The sequence below is a fragment of the Phaseolus vulgaris genome, chromosome 2 (assembly GCF_051622355.1).
Source record: "Phaseolus vulgaris cultivar YP4 chromosome 2, ASM5162235v1, whole genome shotgun sequence".
NCBI classification, from domain to species: Eukaryota; Viridiplantae; Streptophyta; class Magnoliopsida; order Fabales; family Fabaceae; genus Phaseolus; species Phaseolus vulgaris.
The window spans coordinates 5,028,137-5,054,551 of record NC_143499.1 but is presented as its reverse complement, the minus strand read 5'-3'; the positions used below and the strand labels follow the sequence as shown (position 1 = coordinate 5,054,551).

At 33.2% G+C, this 26,415-nt stretch overlaps 3 protein-coding genes across 3 annotated transcripts; 2 read left to right on the top strand and 1 right to left on the bottom strand.

Annotated features, from left to right (window-relative positions):
• Nucleotides 1-2,686: 2,686 nt before the first annotated feature.
• On the top strand, nucleotides 2,687-6,188 carry LOC137810441 (pumilio homolog 12). Its single transcript, XM_068611688.2, has 5 exons — nucleotides 2,687-3,216; nucleotides 3,288-3,450; nucleotides 4,918-5,081; nucleotides 5,418-5,676; nucleotides 5,774-6,188. The coding sequence occupies exons 1-5, from the start codon at nucleotides 2,711-2,713 to the stop codon at nucleotides 5,924-5,926; spliced, it is 1,245 nt and encodes a 414-aa protein (XP_068467789.1). The 5' UTR covers nucleotides 2,687-2,710; the 3' UTR covers nucleotides 5,927-6,188.
• A 61-nt stretch (nucleotides 6,189-6,249) lies between these two features.
• On the bottom strand, nucleotides 6,250-7,754 carry AGP9 (arabinogalactan protein 9). Its single transcript, XM_068611689.1, has 2 exons — nucleotides 7,016-7,754; nucleotides 6,250-6,498 (listed from the first exon to the last, which is right to left on the bottom strand). Exons 1-2 carry the CDS (start codon nucleotides 7,583-7,585, stop codon nucleotides 6,427-6,429), a joined length of 642 nt encoding a protein of 213 aa, XP_068467790.1. The 5' UTR covers nucleotides 7,586-7,754; the 3' UTR covers nucleotides 6,250-6,426.
• Nucleotides 7,755-20,849: 13,095 nt separating this feature from the next.
• Nucleotides 20,850-21,780, top strand: LOC137810440 (SWIB/MDM2 domain superfamily protein). Its single transcript, XM_068611687.1, has 2 exons — nucleotides 20,850-21,238; nucleotides 21,454-21,780. The coding sequence occupies exons 1-2, from the start codon at nucleotides 20,939-20,941 to the stop codon at nucleotides 21,580-21,582; spliced, it is 429 nt and encodes a 142-aa protein (XP_068467788.1). The 5' UTR covers nucleotides 20,850-20,938; the 3' UTR covers nucleotides 21,583-21,780.
• The last annotated feature ends 4,635 nt before the right edge of the window (nucleotides 21,781-26,415 follow it).

Sequence of the window (26,415 nt, the reverse complement as noted above, 5' to 3'; positions counted from 1 at the left end):
ATCAAGCCAAATAAAGGACTACTAAGAATTGTTGACATTGTGGATGAACATGACTTGACAAAACATATAAGATTCAGAAATTAAAGACTCAAAAGCATAATATGAACCAAATAAGAAAGCAATAAAGACTCAAAAGCCTAAAAGAAAATAGCAACTCAAAGGTGTATGGAATCCTATCACAATTTGCACAAGAACTTGTTCAAGATCAATTGAACAAAAGTGCTTCGGTTGGATCTTCCACAAAGCACACCAAAACAATTAAAATGTAAAAAACAGCAAGACAATTATGGAAAATAAGATGAACAACATGAAAGTAAAGAAGAACTAAAAATGAAAGACCAAAAGCAACTCATCTTGAAGAACCATAGCTCATGATACCAAATGATGGCATTTCATGAAGGTCTTCTTGAATCATGTAAGAAAAAGTGGTGCGGAAGCTATGAAGGTGTGTGAGCAAGATCCTCCTAAGAGTGGTGTTGATCTTGAAGGTGCATGATATGTATGAAGCTAGGGAGGTTCGGCCAACCCAAGGAGAGGTGAAGGAGATGAAGTTTAGAGCCTAGAATTCTAGGGAGAAGCAAAGCTTGGCACAAAATGGCAGCATAACTTTACTCACAATAAACTTGGAAAATACAAGAGATAGCCTTCCTATTTATAGGCTATAGAACCGTAAAAGCTAAGCTAAGTGTAAATGAAATGAGAGCCAAATGAAATGCAAGAATGACAAGGCACATGGCACATGCTCATGACCGGCCAAACAAAATACATTCTAGAATATTCACTCATTTATGCTTTCTACACTACTCTAATTACTAAGCACCCCTAATGGGCCTCCATGTAACAATTACAAGGTTTCCCAAAACCGTAGCTTGATCCATGTGTGGTGAGCTAGACGGTCTAGGATTCCTTCTAGATGCTCCTTATGTAGCCACTCCTCATCATGGCCTAGACGCTCCTCATCATAGGCTAGACGCTCCATTTGAGACTAGACGCTCCTCATCATGGGCTAGACGGTCTAGTCTTGGAAGCTTTGGCTTTCATAGTGTGGTGAGCTTGGACCCTCCTCCATCAAAACATGTATTATATAAAAGATGAAAATATAAAAAAAAAACGTAATTTTATCAAAAAAGGTAAAACATAAATATTTATTGGCTTGCAATCACAGCTAGACATTGAATTAGAAAATATTTATTGGTTTTGTAGCGTAATGTTTTTTCTTTTTATTTAAAGTGTTGTTGGGTTTGAGAAAAAGAGCTTCATGCATGAACCAACATTAATGATGTAATTCTAACAATAAATACATTGATTTTCTTATTTATTATCAACTAAATAATTTAATTAATTTATTCTATGTATGTATCTCAATCCTTTCATTTTGAATGAAGATGTTAATAGTAATGTACTTAATTACACATTTACCATTTAATTATAATTTTTCTAATTCTTCTTTTACCTATCCTTTAATATTATTTTAGAGAAATGAACAAATACAATCAAATTTCTTAATTACAATAAAATAATTTTACAAATTTTTGTCTCACCATTTTCTCTCTTCACCCCCACACGCGATAAATGCATGTATAAATTATCTAAAGATGAAAAAACATATAAAATTATAATTGGTATAAAAAAATTAATATGATCTTTGTAAATGGCAAATAAATCAGATAATTATAAAGACTGAGAATATCATTTACAAATTTTATCATGTAAGGTGTTTTTATCACGAAGGTTCAATTTCATACATTTTATAACATTTTTATCTACATATTTTTCACATTTTAACAAAACGATGTTGTATATGAAAATAGTAATAAAACAATTTAATCTTTAAGAACATGACAAATGAAGCTCGGACACTCCTCTTAAATGGTGTATCGGTGTCGACATTCGTATGACACTTGTAAAATACGTATCCGTGAAGTGTTCAATTCAAAAAGTATTTGTTGGATTTCTGACAATTCTAGTATAACTCTAACACAATTTTAAAAAAGAAAAAATACATTAATTTTTTAAAAACTCAAATTTATTGTATAAATTTTTATTATGATTATAAAAATAAGAAACAAATCATTTTGAACCAGTCATGAAAAATTTCTTTTTGCTCCAAACAATAATCTGGAACATACTTGTGCACATAAATGTTTATTGTCAATTTATATAATATATAGATTCGTGTCCCCGTGTCTTACATTTTAGATATTATATGTATCTTCGTGTCCGTGTCGTATCAGCGTCCATGTCCGTCTCTGTGCTACATAGATGACAAACATTTATTATATAATTAATGATAACATATATAAACATTAAAAATAGGATGATACAATAAGTTGAAAAAAATAAAATAAAATTGATAGTTAAATAATAAATTAAACAGTAAATATTACTTTAACAATCTCTATGTTGTAATCTGATGCAAAGTTGTCAACATATCATCACTCACTCGTAATAAATAGAAAAATAATCCTGAAATTTGTATAGAGAAATGATATTGTGATAATCCTGAAATTTGTATATAAGTCTTGATGTGATGAATTTAGATATAAATATATATATATATAATAAAAAATAAATTGTAATTAAATGATATGAAAAAGTATTAAAATAATATTAGGATTGTATAAAAAATGTGGGGGTGGTGAATGTATTATTACCCAATAAATAGATGAAACAGTATTATCTTTTGTGTTCCTCTGTCCATAGTTTGTGCATGGAGAAGTGTGTGAGCGCATCTTCTTCTTCTCCGTCGCCGGAGATCAAAGATGGTGTTGAATCAGCTGAGTCCACTCCGCAAGAGGGTTTCTTCTCTCCTTTGATTCAGAGTCACACCCCTTGGATGAATCCCATTTGCGTTGATGCGCTCTCGTGTTCCATGGCCACACTCTGCTTCACCGCCACCCCTGCACTCTGTTTCTGCTGCCACTGTTGTGGTCGATTCCTTCACCATCATCACACCTCCACTTCGCTTCAACATGCGAAGGCGCAATTGATCTCAGTGGCACAAATGCCCCGTCAACAATTGGGGGACCCAGAGGTGATGGAGATGATCCTTGGCCAACTCAAGGATCACTTCTGCGACCTAATGATGGACCAACACTGCGTTTTTTCAATTCTGGCCATTTTTCAAGCAAGCTCCGTCCGCCACATCACTCGGATTCTTCACTTGCTCATTCAAAACCACCACAAGCTTAAGGAAGTGTGCATGCACAATCATGGGTACTGTTACAAATTCTTATCACATCAATTATGGGTTCCATGTTTTGAATCTGAATTCTTGGTGACTGCAGGAGTGTGGTGATCCAGAAGTTGTTGGAGCATCTGAAGAGTCCGGAGCAGATATGTGGGGCTATATTCGCTGTGAAGCGGATCAGTGTGAGACTGTGTAAGAGCGTTAATGGTGGGCACGTCATTAACCACTGCTTCAAACTTTTCTCGCCTGCGCTTACAAGAGTAAGCCACCTCCATCAAATTTTGTAAGCTTGTGTTATTTTGATAAAGGGAGAGAAATTTATTTATTTTTTCACAAATTAATTTTAAAATTATATTGGTTAAATCACATTTTTAAACTAATGTTTATAAGTGTGATTTAGTCAATATAATTTCAAAATTGATTTATGTAAAAAATTGTTTCTCTGTCTCTAACAACATATCAACACTCATTTTTACTAAATTTCAATATAATATAAAAAAAATGTTATTTTGAAAATAGTGTAATTATAATTTTGTCAATGCAATTTTAAAATTATTTTATTTGTAAACATAAATTTTTTTGTCTAGTTATAATCTCGTGCAGGATTTTAAACATTTCAACACTTTCTTGTATTTGATTTACCATTTTTTAAATATAAAAAAGTAATATGTTCGTTATTGGTGTGCAAGTAATTGACTTAATTCAACATCATACTTATTATGATGCTTTTATAATATGTGTACAAACATGAAGAAAAAAAAAATAAGAAGCATATTTTAAACCCAGCAGCAACCACAAATATTATACTCAATTAACAATAGTTTTCACATTTTCAACACATTTATTAAACATTTTGAGTCTCGGTCGAAAGATTAACTATCATGATATTAATATAGTCTTTAAACACTGTCTTAAGCTTTTTCCTTCACAACAACTTAGTCCTTCAAATATTTCTTCTTAGGAAAGGAAAAACAACATTTTGCAAAGGTATCATATTACATTCTTTTTTAATTCTAAATCATATTCAGTATATTATGCGAGATTATATTTGTCTTGGAATTGATAATTCATGTTGAACAATTTTACATCTTCAACCTTTTTAGTATTTTACAGATATATATTGTGACATAGATCTAATAGTCAGTATAATCTATTTTGAAACATTTCTAATCTTATTATTAATATCGTTTAAGGTTGTGTATTGGATTATTTTTTTTTTTAATTTGCTGGTCATTTGTTTCTTTCTTCCAATAGAAAATCCTATAGGTTGGTCTATACGATGCAGCCACAAATTATAATGTGTTACTAGTTTGGTGATAATTATGATAAAATTCCTCTGTAAAACTGGAAAAACTTCTCTCTATCATCAAAGTAATATTTTCATTAAAATCTTTATAATAAATTTGAGGAAGTTGCTTTAAAGATTGTTGTAAGAGTCATCATAAAGACTCATTTACAACTAATTTTCAGGCAATTTTTTGGAACATTTACAAGGTTTCAAGTTTCCTATATTTTAACTTTTCTTTCAAGACATTTAAGCATTTTAGATTATTACTATGACTTGTGAAATGAAACTGGTTCATTATCATCAATACTTAATTCAATTTCTGTCTCGTGAATCATTCAAAATAGATTAACTTCTTTCTATTTAAGACCTTCTTAATAGGTGTTACTATTATTTAGCTTGTTTAGGTGTGTATATTTTCACTTGAAAACCTTTCTTTCAGTTCATTATAGATGAAGTAGCAAAGAACTGTGTTGAAATTGCAACAGACAAAAGTGGATGTTCTGTCCTTCAAAAATGTCTTCATCATGCAAAAGACAATACTATGAAGCGGCTCATTGAAGAAATAGTCTCACATGCTTCAGTCCTTACTGAACATCCTTTTGGGTTCATCTCAGATTCTTTATCTTCCTTTTTCCTTGGAGAAATATATGCTTTTGAACATGCATTCATTATTAGTTAAAGTATATTGAGGATCATAATTTTTCGTAAGCCTTACTTCACATTTAATGATTTTTTTTAAAAAAAAAATAATAATAACCAATAGAATGTACTGGATAAAGTGAATCAAGAAATGTATTATACATGAATTGTAACTTTATAAATGATGATGAAAGCGATATTTATAATAAGTTTTATTCAAGAGAATATGTTCAAAATTGTAATTTTCTTTGCTCGCACTTCATTCATTTTAAACTTAACTATTTGATTTGTTTTTGACAGAAATTATGCTGTGCAGTACATTGTTAAAATGAAGATACCTGGTGTAAATGCAGAGATAGTGTTACAACTTGAAGGTAGTTATGCTCAACTATCTATGAACAAGCATGCTAGCAATGTGGTAGAACACCTCTTAGAATTCTCAGAAGAGAAGGATGCTGCTAAGATTATTCAGGAGTTAATGTACAGTCATAATTTTTTGAGGATTATACAGGATCCTTATGGCAATTATGTTGTTCAAAGAGCTCTGCAAAATTGCAAGGTTCAACATTCATCTTTTTTTGTATCAGTGGACCTTTTTTGTATCAACATTCATCTTTTTTGGTTGCATTAATCAAGGATCTGTTATTTATTTGCAGGGAAGTGTTTATAAAATGCTTTCAACTGTGATTCTGTTGAACTATCCACATCTGCACACCCATCCTTACGGGAAACGGGTTCTGACATTTGTCCAAAGACGCAAGAACTGCGAACAAAGGAATATCTCAAAACAGGGTGGCTCTGCTTCTTGATGGATCGATGCAACTTGTATTATGAGAATTCCCCAAGGGAACAATCAATGAAGTGAGTTTTGTTGGCATTAATTTTTGGTGCTTCAGAATTCTGAATGAGTTTTGTTTCTAGTTATAACTTTGGGTATTGTTATTGTTAGTTTTTTTATTCGCCAATGAAACAAACTTTTGTATCTTGAATGGTGTTTGATTTTGTTCTTGACATATTCGTAATTTGACATGATTGTATTTAGAGGTTTGAACGTAGAAGTGATTTGAGTTTGAAAAAGAATATGTATGATAAAAAAGAATGAGGAGATGGAAGAAACTGGTGAAGAGCGAGATAAACTAATAATAGTGGCATACATGAAATACAAAACCTCCTCTGAAATCTCCCAAGAATACAAGAAATGTATATAACTCGAATACAGTAATAGAATCTCATATCACATCCACGTACAAAATAATATATAGAAGGTAAACAGCAAAAAAACATGAATTGGGTCCGAAGACAGAGATGTCTAGAACATCATGAACACCAAAGCGCATCCCAATACTATGCTCCCAGAGGACCACAACTTTTCAGCCCCACTCTGCAATGCCACAAATTAACTTGGATTCATTTTATGATCAACGTGGAGTGAATTCATTCTCTTAATGAAAAATGAGAAATTACAATAAGATACTATTTGTGCAATTCTCTTAAATGTACTTCCATTCAGACACCGATAATATAACACTGTATTTTGTGAAGTATTTAATTTAAAAAATACTTGACAATTTTAACATCATTCTAACATACTTTTAAAAAGAAAGATATTAATTTTTTAAAAATAATTTTAATATAGTTATAAAAATAAGAAACAAATGTTATAAGAAACATCTTTTGTTATAAAAAAAACTAAAACATTCTTATATACATAAATTTTTATTTATATAATTCATAATTATATGTTGTATATTTATACAGAACATTATTGTGAATTTATATAATTTATAATAGATAGTCATCTTTACCATTTTCATTTTAAAGATTAAACGTAGTTTTTTTTATGCATTCAATGTCTATGTATGTTACATAGATAAGATAGAGAGGAGTGAAGGACTTACATCATCACCAGAGGGAGAGATGGTGGAGAGGCTGGGACCGGGAGACAAGGACGGTGTGAGTGAAGGGGAAAGGAGCTTTGCAGGAGCGGGAGCTGGAGATGTGGCTGGTGGAGAGGAGAGAGGTGCTGGGGTCAATGCCGGCGGAGGAACTGCCGGTGGAGGTGTTGCCGGTGGAGGGGTGGCTGGTGGGGGAGTGGCAGGAGGTGGTGAAAAGGGAGGGGGAGAGGCCGGGGGAGGGGATGCGGGTGGTGGAGAGGCCGGAGGAGGGGAGGCCGGAGGAGGGGAGGCAGGTGGAGGGGAGGCAGGTGGTGGAGAGGCAGGTGGTGGAGAGGCGGGAGGAGGAGAGCTGAGAGGTGGTGGAGACTGAGCAGGAGGAGGTGAAGACTGAAGAGGCGGCGGAGAGGACTGAGCGGGAGGCGGAGAGGACTGGAGGGGAGGTGGAGAGGCCTGGGGAGTGGTGGGGGTGGGAGGCGCAGGAGAGGTGGTTGGGGAGGTGGATGGAGCCTGGGCTCCAACGCCGGCAAGTACAGTGCATGTGAAGGCAAGGAAGAAAAGAAAATGGTGGTCCATGGTGTGTGTGTGAGAGTGAGTTTGAGTTTGAATTTGAGAATGAAGGAGAAAGAGGTTATATAGAGAGAGTGTTTGGAAATTCTGGATCTAAACGCAACCAAACAGACACATCTGAGCATGAGAAGGAAGACCCACCACCACTCATGAAAGCAGGGCTCTAACCACCATAATCATAGTGCGATGTGCTACCTCAACTCAACTCTTTATTTACATCTTCTTTTACATTTTTTTACCTTCCTCTATTAATACATATCATAAACATCAGAAGAATATATCTGTGGGTCATAGGGAGGGGCATGTGTGATTTGTACTCCACGTTCATGGCTGTGCCAAAAGCCAAGGACTAGTTGGTAAGGTGGATCTCCCTCCCCACACACTCTTCAATCATCATGCTCCTCCTCTTTCCCATTAATCAACATGATTATAAGTAATTGGTGTTGCACTTTGTATTTTAGACATGTATGATATATGAATTATGAGTTGACTCTGATAGCAGCGTGGTTTCGTAAATAACAAGTTTGTTTGTTGGAACTTTGATTTCAGAATATGTAAGTAGCATAAGTACCTGGGTTAATCTCTGAAAGGGAGTATCTACCAAAACAACCCACTCTGCTACACATTTACTACAACCACCATCTCCTTCTATTGCTGCTAATTAATTCCCATACGAAGTTACAAATAGTGTTAAATGAGGTGAATATGTGAGCTTGCGGTGTCCTTTTGTTGGGTAACAGAAGTGGGTGAGAGAAAGCAAAAAGGTGGCTTCGTTAGGTCCTATCTTTTCCTACTTTCTATTCACTTCGTTAAGCAACGCCCTTCAACTAATTCTTCCTTAATGCATTCACGTCTAAATCTTCTAAATGCTCATTAATATTAACTTTTTTTTCTTATTCAAAAAATTATGCCACTTTCTAAAATATATTCCCAAACCAAATTATTTTCCTTTTCTTCTCTCGACTCTCAAGCTTTGAATAAATGTCATCTACAGATTACGATGGCGATTTTCAACACAACCACTTTGTGATTAGCTTTTCGTCGTTTTCAAATTGACGACCCAATGCCATCATTTCATTTGGTTAAGCGAAATATACATAACCATAATTTTCCTTTAGACATTATTATCCATTGCTTGAATCTATAGGCAATGATTGAGTAACTAATCATTGTGCATTCAAGCAGTGAGCTTGCACATGGGAAAAGTATTATTACCTTCGCTTTTGCCCTGGAATTTAAGGTTCTAAAACCGTTGTAACAGTTTGATAGCAAAATTCAATATACACATTGTTTGATACAAAAATTAAAACCATTCAAAGTTGGCTTGCTATCCGATGTTTACTTCTATAAAAATCCTTCATTTTAGATTGCTTTTTTTTTCTACCATGTTTATTTGCTTCTAAAGCTTTTAGTATTGTTCATGAGTAATTATATTGATTTGTTCCATATATTCACTTTAGTTGCTATTTATGAATGGATTGAAGTATTAAAATTATATCCACTTTTTATAGTTGTACTATGTCAACCAGTGATAATGGTTGTTGTACATTCATATGGATGTGTAGTTACATACATGTAGTGGTCTAAATCTATATCACTAAGGATAATAAAGTGGGTCGGGTTTGGCAGATGAGGTTACTTACCTGTCATCAATTAAGTGTAATAGGTCAACTTTTTGAACTTGTAAGTCCATATTGGCTTGACCCGTCTAATCCGCTAACTCGGCAAGCCACAAACGGGGCAGGGTGAGCTAGCCTATCATTCTTTATTTTTGACAGTTTTAAAAATGAATCTCATGCTTTTAGAATTAAAATTGATGATGGTTAATGTTTTTATGAATTTTATTTACTTTAACTTCTTTATACATCATTTGATTCATTAAAGTATTTTTTATATTTATTTTATTTTGTTAGACATTAAACCCTTTTTTGTTAAAATATTAAAGTTTGATTCAATTTTATTGCTTTTCCTTGCATTTTAATTTTTTAAAAAGTAATATCAATGACTACAACCAAATAAATAAAAACAATTACAAAAAAAAAAAAAATTGAAAAGTGGCGGGTCAGCCTACTAATCCACCCTATGATGGGACATATACCAATTTCAATTGGTATAACCTTGGCAGACCAACCCACCCCACCCTGCTTTTGGTGGGCCAATGACGGATCGAGTTGACCCGTTTTGCCACCCCTATGTGTCACACCCATTATACTTCGTATGACAGAGGAAGATCAACTAATTATATTATCGCGTTGTCACCCTCATAATTTAAGGGATGGAGATAAAGAACCACCATCACAATAGGAAAATGAATGTTCGATAAGTTATTACATTGTTGTGTATGTATTGTTCATTTATCTTGATTTTGATTTTACTATGTTCAATAACATTTACCATTTAAATGATTGCAAGGTGTATTTAGGCAAATCGTGAACGTATTGTAGATGATAATTGATTGTGGACATGTGTCAGAAGATACTTTAGCACGAGAAGGAACCCATACTGCACTCTAGTTTGTGCATGGAATGACGGATGGCAAGGTTGTTTACATTAGAAATGCACGTGCTCTTGTACATGGGAAGTGAATTAGGCCTAGTAGATAGGTTGTGATGCTATTGTATTTACATTTTTCATTTAATTTCACAAGCGTGTTATGTTCTTAATTTAGGGAATTTGTTATTGTTTGTGAGCATTGTGTCCTTTTAATTCGTATAAATGTATTATAAACCTCGTTGACGACTAATCGAACCATTGTTTTATACATGTGAGCTTGTTCTTGAAGAACCTTGTGCTGGATGAAGGTGCTGGTACTGTCTTGGAGCAAATAGAACAACTGGTTTATGTTCTTGCAACATTGTTTCAGGTGTAATCTTTTCCTTATTCATTCTTGTATTGGTTTTAAGTGTTAGTCACTCTAGATAGGGTTTCTTGGAGTGCAAGGTATGCTGGAATAGTATTTTTCAGCCTTGATTGTTGAGGTTCTTGAAGGGTTCAAGAACTGTTGTGTGTTTGTAATTGATTGTATCAGTTTTAGTGGATTACACATTGGAGTGAGGTGAACTGGACGTAGCTCTTGATGAGTGAACCAGTATAAAAATTCTTGTGTGTTTCGTTTCTCATCCCTGCTCTTAATTCTGTAATTTCACATAATCTGTCAAGAAAGGAATCTGTTATATTGAAACTAAATCTGTTAATTTTGGACCTGGTTAAATCTGCCGCTCTAACTTGTTAATCAATCCTCTAATCATAAATCAAGTTGTTGTGTGAATATGTAATAGGATAAGAAGGGTGAACTGATTCCTTTAACTAAACAGTGACGTTTGGTTCATTACTCTAGATGGATTATGCTAAGTAAAAATTGATTAATCTTGTACCTTAAACTGCAACTTTATAAACTGAGAAAGGTAATCAATTTGGTTCTGGTATTGCTGCTTGTTGATCTAAACTGTGCTGATCTTGGTTTGATTGTGCTAAATTCATCTGTAAAAACAATCTGTTCCATTTAATATCAATCTGTTGTTTTCACCCCTGTTACATAGTAAATTAGATTGTTTTGCGAAAATTTGATAAGCTCAATTCACCCCTCCCCTCTTGATCTTAGACACTGCTTAACTCTAACAATTGGTATCAAGTGTATGCATGATGTCTGAGTTTAAAATGCCTTTTGCTGAAGGTGCGTTTATTAATAGACCTCCTATGTTTGGTGGTGTTAACTATGCTTTCTGGAAAATCAGGATGAAAATCTTTATGGAGTCTATTGACATGGGAATCTGGGATGCAGTGGTCAGTGGACCTTTCATACCTATGCAGGTTGTCAAAGAAGAAACAATAAAGAAGCCTTGGTTTGAATGGAGTGAAACCGAGAAGAAGAAGGCATAATATGACTCCTTGGCCAAGAATATCATCACTTCTGCACTGAATATGGATGAGTTCTTTAGAGTCTCTAAATGCAACTCAGCTAAGGATATGTGGGAGGTACTAGAGGTAACTCATGAAGGGACTGATGATGTAAAACGGGCAAGGAAGCACTCACTAATTCAGGAATACGAACTGTTCAGAATGCAATCAGAAGAAAGTATTGCAGATGTGCAGAAACGATTTACACATATTGTAAATCACCTCATTGGCCTTGGTAAAGTCTTTGACAAGGAAGAGCTCAACATAAAGGTGCTAAAATGCCTTGATAGGAGCTAGCAGCCTAATGTAACAGCAATCTCAGAATCCAGAGATTTATCCAAGATGTCCACTGCTGCACTTTTTGGAAAGCTGATAGAGCATGAAATAGAGTTGAAAAGATTGAAAGAACAAGAAACTGTGGAGAAGAAAGCCAAAGGAATTGCCCTGAAAACCACCATGGAACATGATACAAGTGAGGAAGAAGTTGATCCTGAACATGATGAGACTTTGAGTCTGCTCACCAGAAAATTCAGTAGGTTTCTTAGAAAGAAAAATCGTGACAGAACTCAACAAAGAAAGAGGTACTCTAAACCCAATGATTCGAATTCTTCCAATTACACTTGTTTTGGATGTGGTAAACCAGGTCATATAAAGGTTGATTGTCCAAACAATCAAAACAAAGAAAAATCAGCAAGCAAGAAAAGTGAAAGAAGCAAAGGCAAAAAAGCATACATCTCATGGGAAGAAAATGATGTATCCACATCTAGTAATTCCTCAACCGAAAGTGAGGAAGCAAATCTGTGCTTTATGGTGAATGAGGAAGAATATAACTTTGATTCAAAAAACAACAGGAAAAATCAGTGGTACCTGGACAGTGGCTGCTCAAAGCACATGACTGGTGATGTGACCCAGTTCATAAATCTGAAACTCAAAGCTGAAGGGCATGTCACATATGGGGACAACAATAGAGGAAAAATTCTTGGAAGAGGAGATGTTGGTACTAAAGACTCAACCACTATTGAGAATGTACTGTATGTTGAAGGGCTAAAACATAGTCTTCTAAGCATTAGCCAGCTGTGTGACAAGGGATACGAGGTTAATTTCGAAGCCAACACCTGTACAATTTCAAATGAAATTTCTGGTAAGGTGTTGTTCACTGGAAAAAGGGTAAACAACATCTATCTCTTAGATATTATAAAGAGCTGTTCTGAAAATGAGTGTTTGTTGTCTAAAAGTGATGAGTCATGGCTGTGGCATAGGAGGCTAGCTCATATTCACACAAATCACTTGAATAAGCTAAAGTCTAAGGAACTAGTTTCTTGTTTACCAAACATAAAATTTCAGAATAACAGATTGTGTGATGCTTGTGTAAAGGGAAAACAGATAAGAACTACATTTAAATCTAAAGATGTGATTTCTACAAATAAAGCCTTGGATGTTTTACATATGGACTTGTTTGGACCATCTAGGACTGCTAGCTTAGCTGGAAATTACTATGCCTTGGTGATTGTTGATGACTTTTCAAGATATACATGGACTTTGTTTCTTGCTTCTAAAAATGATGCATATAAAGCCTTTAAGAAACTTGCTAAAGTTCTGCATAATGAAAATGAAAATAGGATAAAACAGATTCGTAGTGATCATGGGGGAGAATTTCAAAATGAAAAATTTGATAGATATTGTGAAAAACATGGGATCACACATAGTTATTCTGCTCCTAGGACACCCCAACAAAATGGTGTAGTTGAAAGGAAGAATAGGTCACTAGAGGAGTTAGCTAGGACCATGTTAAATGAATCTGGTTTACCTAAATCTTTTTGGGCAGATGCAGTATACACTACTTCTTATGTGCTTAACAGAACATTGATTAGACCAATTCTTAAGAAAACTCCCTATGAATTGTATAAAGGTAGGAAACCTAGCATTAGTCATCTTAGGGTCTTTGGTTGCAAATGTTTTGTTCTAAATAATGGTAAAGACAATCTGGGGAAATTTGATCCTAAATCAGATGAAGGAATACATATTGGATATGCTATAAATGGTCATGCTTATAGAGTGTATAACAAAAGATTGCTTGCAGTAGAAGAATCTATACATGTTGTATTTGATGAAACAGATTTTTCTGTGCCCAAATCTGTTCTGGATGAACCTGGTATGGATGATTTAAGAACCATTTTGCAAAAGAATCAATCTAGTGAGCTTGATGCAACTAATCAAAATTCTGTCAAAGAATCTACTGTGAATGCAGGATTGCCTAAGGAATGGAAGACACTCAGGGATCTTACACTAGACAATGTAATTGGTAAAATTGAGAAAGGAGTCTCAACAAGGAATTCACTTAATAATTTCTGCAGAACAGTGGCCTTTGTTTCACAGATTGAGCCTAAAAGTCTGGAAGAAGCACTGCAAGACAACAATTGGATAACAACAATGCAGGAAGAACTGAACCAGTTTGAATATAATGAAGTGTGGACTTTGGTTCCAAGAAAGCATGAGATGAATATCATAGGAACCAAGTGGGTGTACAGGAACAAGATGGATGAACATGGGGTTATCACTAGAAATAAAGCAAGGTTGGTTGCTAAAGGTTATAACCAAGAAGAGGGAATTGATTTTGGTGAAACCTATGCACCAGTAGCACGTCTTGAAGCTGTCAGATTACTCTTAGCATTTTCCAGCATACAAGGTTTCAAGTTATTTCAAATGGATGTCAAGAGTGCATTCTTAAATGGTTACATTAATGAAGAGGTGTTTGTATCTCAACCTCCAGGGTTCGAAGATCATAAAAATCCAGAGCATGTGTACATGCTTAAGAAGGCGTTATATGGATTGAAGCAGGCACCTAGGCAATGGTATGAGAGGCTAAGTGAATTTCTGCTCTCTCAAGGATATAACCGTGGAAATTCTGATAAAACCTTGTTCATAAAGAAGAAAAGAGAAGACATTATACTTGTGCAAGTCTATGTGGATGATATCATCTTTGGATCTACAAATGAAGAGATGTGTGAAGACTTTGTGAAAACAATGAAGAGTGAGTTTGAGATGTCAATGTTAGGAGAAATGAATTTCTTCCTTGGACTACAAGTGAAACAACTCAAGGATGGAATTTTCATAAGCCAAGAAAAATATTGCAAGGAGCTGCTTAAGAGGTTTGATATGGATCAATGCAAAGCAATCAACACTCCTATTTCAACAAGCTTCCAGCTGGATCAAGATTCTGCAGGAAAATCAGTGGATCAATCTAAGTACAGGGGTTTAATTGGTTCCTTATTATACTTAACTGCTAGCAGGCCTGACATTATGTTTGTTGTGTGCTTATGTGCTAGATATCAATCTGATCCAAAGGAATCACACTACAATGCAGCAAAGAGAATTCTGAAATACTTACAAGGATCTAAGGATGTTGGGTTATGGTATCCTAACAATGTATCTTTAAATTTAACTGGTTTTTCAAACTCTGACTTTGCAGGTTGCAAGGTTGATAGGAAAAGCACAAGTGGGACTTGTCACATGCTTGGATCAAGTCTAATCTCTTGGCATTGCAAGAAACAGGCTTGTGTGGCTCTCTCTACAGCAGAGGCAGAATACATAGCTGCTGGAAGTTGTTGTGCTCAAACCTTATGGCTAAGGCAACAGCTAAGTGATTTTGGAATTTTATTAAACAAGATACCTATAAATTGTGATAATACTAGTGCTATAAATCTGTCTAAGAATCCTGTCATGCACTCAAGGACTAAACATATTGAAATTAGACATCACTTTCTAAGAGAACATATAGCTAATGGAACTTGTGATATAAAATTCATTGGCACTGAATTTCAATTAGCTGATCTATTCACTAAACCTCTTGCTAAAGACAGGTTTTATTTTCTTCTAAATGAATTGGGTATCATTAGCTTAAATTGTCCTCTGCAGTAAAAATTTCAATCTGTTACTTTATTTTTTAACATGTTTTGTTCCCTGTTTCAGAATCACAGCTGTGACTAGGAAAGAGAAAGATTTGCTTTTCTCTCTCTCTTTATCTTTGACTGCTTTTACGGTTATTAACCAGCAAGTCTATGCAAATTAGCGTGTGGGTATCCTAACTGATTGGATATTGTGTAGGTGCAACAGATTTGATTTAACAAAATCTGGTTCCAATATATTCTTACGTAAATCAACACATGAACTTGCTGCACCACAAGAATAAAATCTGAAGCATGTCTGTTTGATTTGATTTTCTTTTAACCCATAATTCTTGAAATCTGATTAAATTGATTTCCTCTAAAATTTGTGATTTTTGAAATCTGAGTTAAAGCTCTATATAAACCTAGCACTAATCAATTATCTCTCACACCTTCTCATCTCTACTACGTGTTGTCCAGGTTCAAAACAGATTACTGTGCTTAATTTCTATTTTGAAGTGATCATGTGAAATGTTACTAACCCTTCTTCTAGCTGATTTATCTTTAGGTGACTAAGTGTAGATAACAACAGATCAAGCATGGCATCCTCCTCACACAGAAAGAAGAAATCCAAAGAACAACCTAACAGTAGCCAAGGCATCCTGGAAAAATGGTTTGCTGGAAATTCTGAAGCCATGACTAGGTTCATCCATGAGACAAGCAGAAAACAAGTCAATGCGCCCAAGGTGCTGGAATTTTCATGGTTAAGGGAAGAAAATTTGACTGAAGCAAAAACTCTGCTCAAGTATCAAAAGCTGAAAAACTTCTTAGAAATGACTGGAAATGTCTATCCAGACTTGGTGAAAGTGTTCTACAGCAATCTGGTTCAAGAAGGCAAAAATCTGGTTTCCCATGTGAAAGGTGTGAAGCTGAAAATTACAAGAGAAATATGGAACAATGTGGGAGGAATCAAGTATTCAGGAATGAAGGTTAGCAAAGGGAATACTGCTGGAATTCAAGGGTTTAACAAAATGCAATTTTATAGGAGTTGTGTTAGAAACCCTGCTGAACAAGTAGCCAGATTTCATGCTGGAAATCTCACAATAATTCCAAGACTCGTTGCCTACATAATTGCTTGGCAGCTTACTCCAAGAAGAAGTAATCATGCTACTCTTCATGAAGAGGATTTGATTCTGCTGTACTGCATAATGAATCAACTCAAGGTAAATTAGGTGAGTACAATGGTAGAGCATATGCTCAAATCCACAAAGCTTCCAGATTATCGTTTTCCATATGCTATTTTTGTGTCAAAGCTAATTGATTATTTTGAAGTTGACACTGCAAATGAAAGAAATGACACCATTAAGGCAGCAAGTGAAATAGACAACTCCACTCTCTTGAAGATGGGGTTCCAAAAGGAGGATGACAGCTGGGTATTTAGAAGGAATGCTGCAAATAGAGCTGAGAATGAAGCAGCTGATCCAACAAATGAAGAAGAAGAAAATGCTGATGGGGTGCAACACATGGATGAGTCACCAGTGCACTCTTCTGGAAATGAGGATGTTGCTGCTACAAGCCAAAATGCACTAGTTGCATATGAGGAACCTGTGTATAGAGGTGAACCTCTATCCATGTTCGAAAGACAAGTTCTAAGCAGGCTGGACATACTCACATATGACCAAAAGGCACATTATGAAATGGCTCAAGCCAGGTTTCAACACTTGGATGACCAAATTGAAGGAGTTCAAGAGCAGCTAGCTGAGCTCTACTACCACAACAAGTGATCCTATTTCATAGTCTCTATCTTTTATATCTTGTTGAACAATTAGGGTTTAGTCTGTTTGTCTTTATTCTGCACTGGTTTTAGTTTGTTTTATTTTGGGTTGTAATAGAACTCTATACTGGTTGTTTGTTTGAACTGTTATGAATGTCTATGGTATGTCTTTATCCCATGCCTTATTCTGTTTGATGAATCCAAAGGGGGGGAAGAACAGAGAAACAACTCACAAAGGTTGAGGCTCTGGTTAAAGTTGCAGGGAGGTAGCACAAAACTCACACACTGTTATATTCTGGTTTTATTTCTAAATGTTGTTGTACAGGTTTTGGCAGTTAGTACAGTGCAGGTTTTGATCATCAAAGTATGCAAAGCAAAGGTGTTTTTGTCTCCATCAAACAGGGGGAGATTGTTGAAGGTGGATGAAGCTCATCTCTACCTAGTCTTAGTGTGTTTGATGTAGATGTTAGCTAGGTTGCTTTGTAGGTTGCTATATGTCTTAGATGATCTCGTTCTTTAGGGTTGTGTGTATTCAAGGTTGCCTTTTGCTGCATGACCCATCCTAGATGCCAAATCAAGGTAGTAAGATCAAGCTCATGATGTGGTTAAACGGTTTTGGAAAAGTTTTTTAAAGTTCTCTTAAATGGTTTGATTCAGTACAAAAAATAAATCTGTTTTATTGAGAAGCAATCGGTTTACTTCTTCTCTGTTAAAGGCTTTTCGAAATTCTGTTAGGGCACCAAAGGTACAGCTCAGTCTGTTATTTCAGTTAAGCTGAGCTGGCAGCTTTATCATCTTTTAACCTGTTGTTTTTTAGAATCAATCTGTTGTTTTGCTAACTGCTCTGTAACTGTTTTTTAAAAGTGGTTAGAAACTGTTCTCTATAAAATAAAATGTCATTCTCACGTAAAGGGATGCTGAATAATCACAGTTTTAACAGAAATACAACATTTGTGTGTGAGAAAGTGAATTGAAAAGGTTTTTGCAAAGGTTTTTCAAAAGTGAAATACATGTGAGCTTGTTCTTGAAGAACCTTGTGCTGGATGAAGGTGCTGGTACTGTCTTGGAGCAAATAGAACAACTGGTTTATGTTCTTGCAACATTGTTTCAGGTGTAATCTTTTCCTTATTCATTCTTGTATTGATTTTAAGTGTTAGTCACTCTAGATAGGGTTTCTTGGAGTGCAAGGTATGCTGGAATAGTGTTTTTCAGCCTTGATTGTTGAGGTTCTTGAAGGGTTCAAGAACTACTGTGTGTTTGTAATTGATTGTATCAGTTTTAGTGGATTACACCTTGGAGTGAGGTGAACTGGACGTAGCTCTTGATGAGTGAACCAGTATAAAAATTCTTGTGTGTTTCCTTTCTCATCTCTGCTCTTAATTCTGTAATTTCACATAATCTGTCAAGAAAGGAATCTGTTATATTGAAACTAAATCTGTTAATTTTGGACCTGGTTAAATCTGCCGCTCTAACTTGTTAATCAATCCTCTAATCATAAATCAAGCTGTTGTGTGAATCTGTAATAGGATAAGAAGGGTGAACTGGTTCCTTTAACTAAATTGTGACATTTGGTTCATTACTCTAGATGGATTATGCTAAGTAAAAATTGATTAATCTTGTACCTTAAACTGCAACTTTATAAACTGATAAAGGTAATCAATTTGGTTCTGGTATTGCTGCTTGTTGATCTAAATTGTGCTGATCTTGGTTTGATTGTGCTAAATTCATCTGTAAAAACAATTTGTTCCATTTAATATCAATCTGTTGTTTTCACCTCTGTTACATAGTAAATTAGATTGTTTTGCGAAAATTTGATAAGCTCAATTCACCTCTCCCCTCTTGATCTTAGACACTACTTAACTCTAACACTAACATGTGTAGGGATAAGCCCTAACAGCTATGAAAAACTTGCATCCAACTAACATAAAAGGATTATCACAACTTAGCCTCTTGATAACACTAAGTGGACCACATAATGTCTAAAGGGTGTATGATACAATCATTCTCTAACTTCACATGCACAAGTTTAGAAAGTACAATGTAATCAATTTTAATTGCGACGGGAGTTGTAAAAGATGATGTCATATGTTTGAAAATGTATGAACAAAATATGAACCATACACATGTCTAATATGTATGACTCAATGTAGACTAACATACGTGAGGAGTTTACTTCATAATAGAAATATCGTGATATTTTATTTCGATCATAAAAACATTAATACAACATTGCATCTACCTTCTACCATCACTAGCAGTCACTACCAAACATGAGCATCACGGACGAGGCAACACCACAAACTCATCATAAACTTCAAAACACAAAAAAAAACACTCCAACTTTATGGATCCCTAATTTTATTTCCAGAAGGGTAATATTGGTATTTTGAAACGTACGGTGGTGCAAGTGGAAAACATGGGTGTAGGAAGAATTTACCTGAAAATCTAAGCCCTCCACTACCTGTTGGGCTTCTTATCACTCACCAACCAATGTCAAGTGTCATGGGGAATTACCTTTTGCGCCCTATAATTACTTCCTACACTTCATTGAAAATGATTTTTGAAAATGGGAATGTGGAGAGCTTTGATGTAAGTGTGCGTAGCAACACGCTGTTTCTTTCTCGTTGGTTGACTAAACCTCTTCTATTAGAAATAAACTGAAATATTATTAAAAAAACTTGTTAGATAAAGCATTTGAATTAAATTTGATTGTTTTCAACTGTTTCGGAACTTATTTCATAATAAGAAATTTAATTACAAGATGAATAATCTAGGAGAAACTAATTATAAAACATACAATTTTCAAAATAATTGTAAAACAGATTGCATTTTCTCACCTGTCCTCCTTTCCTCTAGATGTTCTCATTGTCCTTCTCGCACTTCTCCACTCCTCATCTCTGTAAATTCCACGCTCGGATGGGTACCTGCAAAAGGTACATCGATGTTTAAGTAAGAGTTTGGTATTTGACATTCGGTGCTATTAATACTGAATAATGACGTACCTTATTCTTGAAATCTATGCCTATTTATATGATTATCATGGACCATTTGTTATTGAGCCGAATTAGATCGTGATTAAGAGTATTTTCTATTGGGGTGTAATAATTTTGGTCATGTTGGTCAGTTTTGACCGGATACCGGACCTCCAAGTGTCGTACGGACCGACCGGTACAATATAAGAATTTAAACATATTACTTTCCTATTCCAGCACAATGAGGCATTGCAGAAGAAATTTTGAAGGTGTGGGAAGTAATTACCTACCAAGTTTTAGGAGCGAAGTAGATTTCATCTGGGCTGAGGCCTTTTTTCTCTTGGGCCTGCCTATGAGGAAGAGAAGGTACTTTTCTTAACAAATTTTAGGGCTTGGATAGGGTGCCATCTTTTTTTAATTTGAAATGCTCAATATTGGACGCGAAAAAGGTTTGGAATATTTGAAAGGGAAAAATTGTTGATCATTATTTATTTTAAAAAAAGAATCCTTTGATAACTACAAATTACTGATACTATTATACAATTATAATTTGGTCGAATATAATTTTAAAACTATTTTATTTGAAATATATATATATATATATATATATATATATATATCTTCTTCTAATTATAATATAACATTATCAATACATCAGCAGCGTTTGAAACTTGAAAAATACTTCTTTGTAAAAATTTGAAATGAGAGGGTATTTTAGTAAATGGAGATACTGGCGCAGGAGAAGAAGGGATAGAAAGAGTGTGGGAGGGTATTATCCTGTTTCTTTCTCTCTTTCTCTCTTTGTTTCTGTCTCTGGTTAGATAGTGTGGCTATGGCTGTAGCTATGTCTCTCTCTTTTGGGCTCTTCTCTTCCTCCATTCTCCCTCCAGAATCCCACACTCTGAGCTTGGCGAGGCCTTCGCGTTCTGCTTCTGCTTCTGGGCTGCGCATGGTGCGAACCGTTACCTCTTGCACCGTCTCTCACTCGGAGCAAGGAACCCGCAAAATCCGTGGCATCATGAAACCCCGCCGAGTGACCCCTGAGATGGCAGCCCTCGTCGGCGCTCAGGAGATTGCCAGAACCCAAGCCCTCAAACTCATTTGGGCTTATATCAAGGACAACAATCTCCAGGTTCCCTCCTTTTCCAAATACCTAATTTCTTCTCTTCTTTTCCACCACTGTCAAATTTTTCTTTCCTTATTGTTAGGGTTTGCTTCATTCTTCTTTTTTGAAAGGGGATTTTTAGTAGTTTGGTGCTGCGTTATTTTCATGTAGTATGTTGTTCTGTTTCTATCTGGCATTTACTTTGGATTAGTTATAACTGAATTGTGGTTGTTTTGTGATAGGACCCTGAAGACAAGAGGACTATAAATTGTGATGAGAAGTTGAAGAAGATATTTGATGGGAGAGACCGAGTTGGTATGCTAGATGTTGCTCGTTTGATTAGCCCTCACTTCCTTAAAGCTGAAGTTTAGGTGTTTGTATGAAGGTCGCGCGTTGCTGTATTCCACAATTATATTTGAGCGTTTACTTTTGTTAGTACTTGAAATGCAGAACCAGCATTGTTGAAGAGTTCGTTTTGATTTGTGTAGTCTCTTCAGCAACCCTTAGTGCTTACCTATTAGGTTTTTTCTAATTCACATCTTAAATATCATGCTTCTATGTTCTCATCATTATTCTGCTCTTCCTCTGTGTTTATTTACAACTCTTTACTGCTTGTACTGACTGCTTTCTCAACGTTAAAAGATGGTGAACATGAGATTTCATTGCACTATGTGTTACAACGTTGCATTGTAATCCATTCTGGTGCTTGTTTTATTATGCTAACGTTCGTTGTTAATGAAGCAAGAAATAAAAAATGGTCAAAATGTGAGTTCGAGAAGGGTGAATCTTAGGCCTTTTAATCTTGCACAGATAATTCATGTTGAATGCCTCCTCCTCTGACTCATTATTCTGTTGTTGGTAAGGTCTTTACAAGGATTATTCATTCTCACAAATAACCATAGTTGCATCGGTGAACATTGCCCACTTAAAGGCATCACAGGCTTTACAGTGATACTTTTAAATATTTGACAATATGATTGTTCTTTCTTTCTGATATTCAAAGCGTAATCAAAAGGGCTTGTTCTTTCTTTCTCGATCAGTAATGCTTTTCTACACAACTCTAGATTTCAAGAGGACTTTTCAGATACATTGATGAAACTGATTCTCAATGGAGTTGCATGGAAATTTTGTATCGTTCTAATCCAGTATACCTATTAATATATTTCATAATCTTGGGAATATGGTGATAGTATTTGTTGTAGGATTTGAACAATTCTGTCTCCTTGAAACTAATTTTTGGTTGAATTATTGTCGATATCCGTGGCACAATTTCAATCTTGGTAATGCGAAATATATCGTGGAATGTGGGTTCAGTTAAAACTATTGTTATGGTACTGCATAAGATACAACATTTAAGGGGTGAGTAAAACAACTCATTATGCAAACCAAACTAAATTATTCTACACTACTCGTTCATTGATTTGATCATAAAAGAATTGTTAAAGATATAAAATTAGCAGAGAAGCGACATCTTTGGTTTCTTGCCATGAACTGCAACTGAACCTGAAACTGGTATCTTTGTTTTGTCCAGAAACCCTGAACCATAACATATGGAAGCCTCCGGTGATGGCTATTAATAATTGCCCTAAGTAGAGAGAACAAGTTATGTAGTACTACATGCGATAGTGCATGCAAAAACACAAGTGCTGGTGTGTGTGTGAAAGAGATATATAGAAAGAGGGGTATGTAGAATATGTAGAATTTAAGCCTAATTTCACCTTATAAATTTTCAATGTAAATTTTTCGATGTTCTTATTTCTAATTGTGAGATCACCAACAGAAACTGCTCTCACTAATGGATTTCAGGAATGTCTAATTTTTCTCCAAAAACAACAAAAGCGAAGATCTATTTAAATTTAAATTGTTGTTGTGTTTATGCATTGTGCCCATTTGACACCAAAAAATATAACAATCCATGTAAAATGTTTTGTAATGTGTCCATTTGCCAGGAATAAAACCAAAAATTCACACTTAAGGACATTTAATCCTCAAATTATCATCCAAATCATCTTTTCATTTAAACTATCGCATATTCACTTATTCACTTTCTTTCCATACAAATCAATCCAAATACATTTAACCAAATCGTTACAGTGACTCAATTTTCTCAACCTGCAAAAAAGTAAATAATTCCAAACAAACACAATACAAAAGTTTAAACCGTTATAATTGTTTTGGATATGTAACTAACATAAATATTTAAACTAAAAATAATTACTTGAGGAGAAGGAATATTAAATTACTTGTTGTAGGCTTAATTTTCTTTGCTTGTATCCATAATTATAGTCTTTGAATTATGTTTTTTCCTTCTGATAAATTAAAATTTGTATCTGACAACAAATTACCCCACCACTATATTAAGAAATAGTCAAACATAATACAACAATAACTAATTTATAGTCTCTAGTGAAATGAAAGGTATACATTACTCATATTCACCTTAGATATATCACATTAAATCTATTCTTATTATGGTCCATGACACCAATCATATGTTTTTATAACAGCATAATCATTACTCAATAAAATAGTTTGAATAAATATATACTTAAAACTATAAAAAAAAATATGATTTATATGTTCCAATCAATATATCAATAGAATAATTTCTAATTATTATTTTGTTTATAGTTTTAAAGTTGTATACTTCCATATGCACATTAGTAATTTCTTCATGCTACATACCAATTACATCAATAAACAATAAGTTGCAGGGGTGTTTATATACTAAACCCAAGTAATTTGTTTTCACCATGAGAAATAGCATGTCAACCTACAAATATACATAAGAATAAACAAAGTCGCATTACTTAAATAGTTATGTTATAATTATTAATTAAAGACATTGGTTCAAGATTTACTCCTCGAACCAATACAAATATAGTTGTTTTAATAATTAAAATGAAAATACATAATATCATATGATTTTTAAAACTAAAATAAAACACAAATTTACAAACTTGTAATTTTTAAAATACATATAAAAGGTAAAATATAACGTGTATACTTAAATAGAAATTTCAATAATAAACATTAATATAAAATGTGTATATCATACTTAAATTGAAATTTCAATAATAAACGTCAAATTTCTTAATAATAACTATTTTATATGTAGACTAAAAAGGGCTAAAGTTATGATTTATTAATCTTCCAACTATATTTTATATTATCACCATTTTCCTGATTTTGTAGTACAAGCCAAAAAGACCAATTGGGTTTAGTTTTAAAATACATGCTAAAAAAACATAACAACATACTTACTATTAAGATACTTTCGATAGAAAAATTCATATTAAATTTAAATTAAAAATAGAAATTAAAATTAAGAATAAAAATTAATTAAGTAAAAATTTACATAATTAAAAATATCAATATATTTACAAATAAATAAATATCAATATGTCATTTTCAGAGTGACAGAAAAATTCTACAAAAGGCGAATATACGGCGAGTTTAACTTTTTTTTATTCCGCATCCTAATTTCCATTACGGTTTGGGTAATTTCTCACTCTATTGTTTAAATTTTAAATTTATATATACATTTAAATATTAAGTTATTAATTATACTTTATTAAAACATGAAAATAAAATTTACAGAAACTAAATGCTATGAATAATTGATTTAATTAATTGTAAAATATAATATCTAATGATAATAAATTAATGTCATGGGGAAAAACGTGATATATCAAAAAATATTTTATGTATCAATTTAAACTATTTTTTTAAAATTTAAAATATTGTTGCACTATATCATCAAATGAAAATTTAATTAAATCTGTTTTTATTTGAATTATATAAAAATTTAAACATAATATAATAAATAGTAAAAATAGAACAATAATTGATTATGTTTGTAAAATTGAAATAAACAGCAATACATAAAATATTAAAAAATTTAATAGACGACTATAAGATAAAACTAACTTAACTTATAGCTTATAAAATAAAAATTCCTAAAACTAATTACTTCAATATACATCCTCGAATATTTTTGTCTTTCATTAAACTAATTTTAGAAACTACTTAAATAAATTAATAATTAATTTATCTCTTGCTAAATAAATTCAATATAATTTATACAATAGTTATCCATATCATATATTTATATAATTTTTTATACATCTAAAAAGTTAGAAAATAAAATGAAATTAATGCGTTATATTTAATACTAACTTATAACATGAGAATTATCACCAAGTTATTTAACCGTCAAAATAACGTGTTTTTTCTGACACTTTTAATCAAATTATACATACTAAAAGTTAATTAACTGAGTTGACTTTGCTGTTTTTTTAAATAATTTTCTATGATTATTAAAAGTTGTTTTTAACGTCAAATTTTATATCTTTATTATGTAAAAAAGTAATTAATATTCAAAGAGTGTTCCCTCTGTTCTAATTTAATAATAGTGAAATTTGTTCTTTCTTTCTCTCGCTTTTAAAATTAAGATAACATGATTTTTTTTTTCAAATGTACCTTATTTATATTTTATTATGTATATTGTTTGGAGAGAGAAAACTGAAAAAAGTATTATTGATAACTTATTTAAAATTATATTAAAATAAAAAAATGTTCTCTAATATTGAGTGAAGAAACCTTAAACCAATATTAAATAAAAATATTAAATATTAACATCATAAATGCATGAAAATTAATATTAAAAAGAGCTTTTAATAATTATTAATTATGTAAGGAACACATATAGAAAAAATTCTTCACTTTATTTTTAAGTATCAACTTTTGTATAATTTTTTAAATTTTATTTGTCGTTAATGAAGTTGAAGTCACATTAACTAGTCGTTATTAACTAAGAAAGAAATAAAATAGAAAAATGTATCTATTCTTAATTTATAAAAAAAAAAACTTTATATTTCTTCTAATATTTAAATAATTTCATTGCCTTTATTGTGTGGTGGAAAAAATAAAATAAAATAAATGTACAATTATTTCTTAAAATTAAAAAATTGTTATATTATCAACCTTTTTTTAAAATAAAATAGTAACGCGTAGAGTAATTAAGTTCATTTAATACTCTTGTTTTCGAGTGACCAAACTTTTTTGTTTTTATATTTGACTCCATTTAGTTGACCTGTCCCTATAGAAGAGTCAATACGATATTTATAAAAATTTTCTTCTGAATGAAATTTAATGGAATCCATAAAAAATCATCTCTTAATTCATAAGATTCCAAGTAACCG

Coding starts and splice junctions, on each gene's coding strand:
- LOC137810440 (XM_068611687.1), top strand. CDS start 20,939: ATGGCTGTAGCTATGTCTCTCTCTTTTGGGCTCTTCTCTTCCTCCATT. Junction 21,239..21,453: donor TCAAGGACAACAATCTCCAG/GTTCCCTCCTTT, acceptor GTTTTGTGATAG/GACCCTGAAGACAAGAGGAC.
- LOC137810441 (XM_068611688.2), top strand. CDS start 2,711: ATGGAGAAGTGTGTGAGCGCATCTTCTTCTTCTCCGTCGCCGGAGATC. Junction 3,217..3,287: donor GTGTGCATGCACAATCATGG/GTACTGTTACAA, acceptor TGGTGACTGCAG/GAGTGTGGTGATCCAGAAGT. Junction 5,677..5,773: donor GAGCTCTGCAAAATTGCAAG/GTTCAACATTCA, acceptor ATTTATTTGCAG/GGAAGTGTTTATAAAATGCT.
- AGP9 (XM_068611689.1), bottom strand. CDS start 7,585: ATGGACCACCATTTTCTTTTCTTCCTTGCCTTCACATGCACTGTACTT. Junction 6,499..7,015: donor TCTCTCCCTCTGGTGATGAT/GTAAGTCCTTCA, acceptor GTGGCATTGCAG/AGTGGGGCTGAAAAGTTGTG.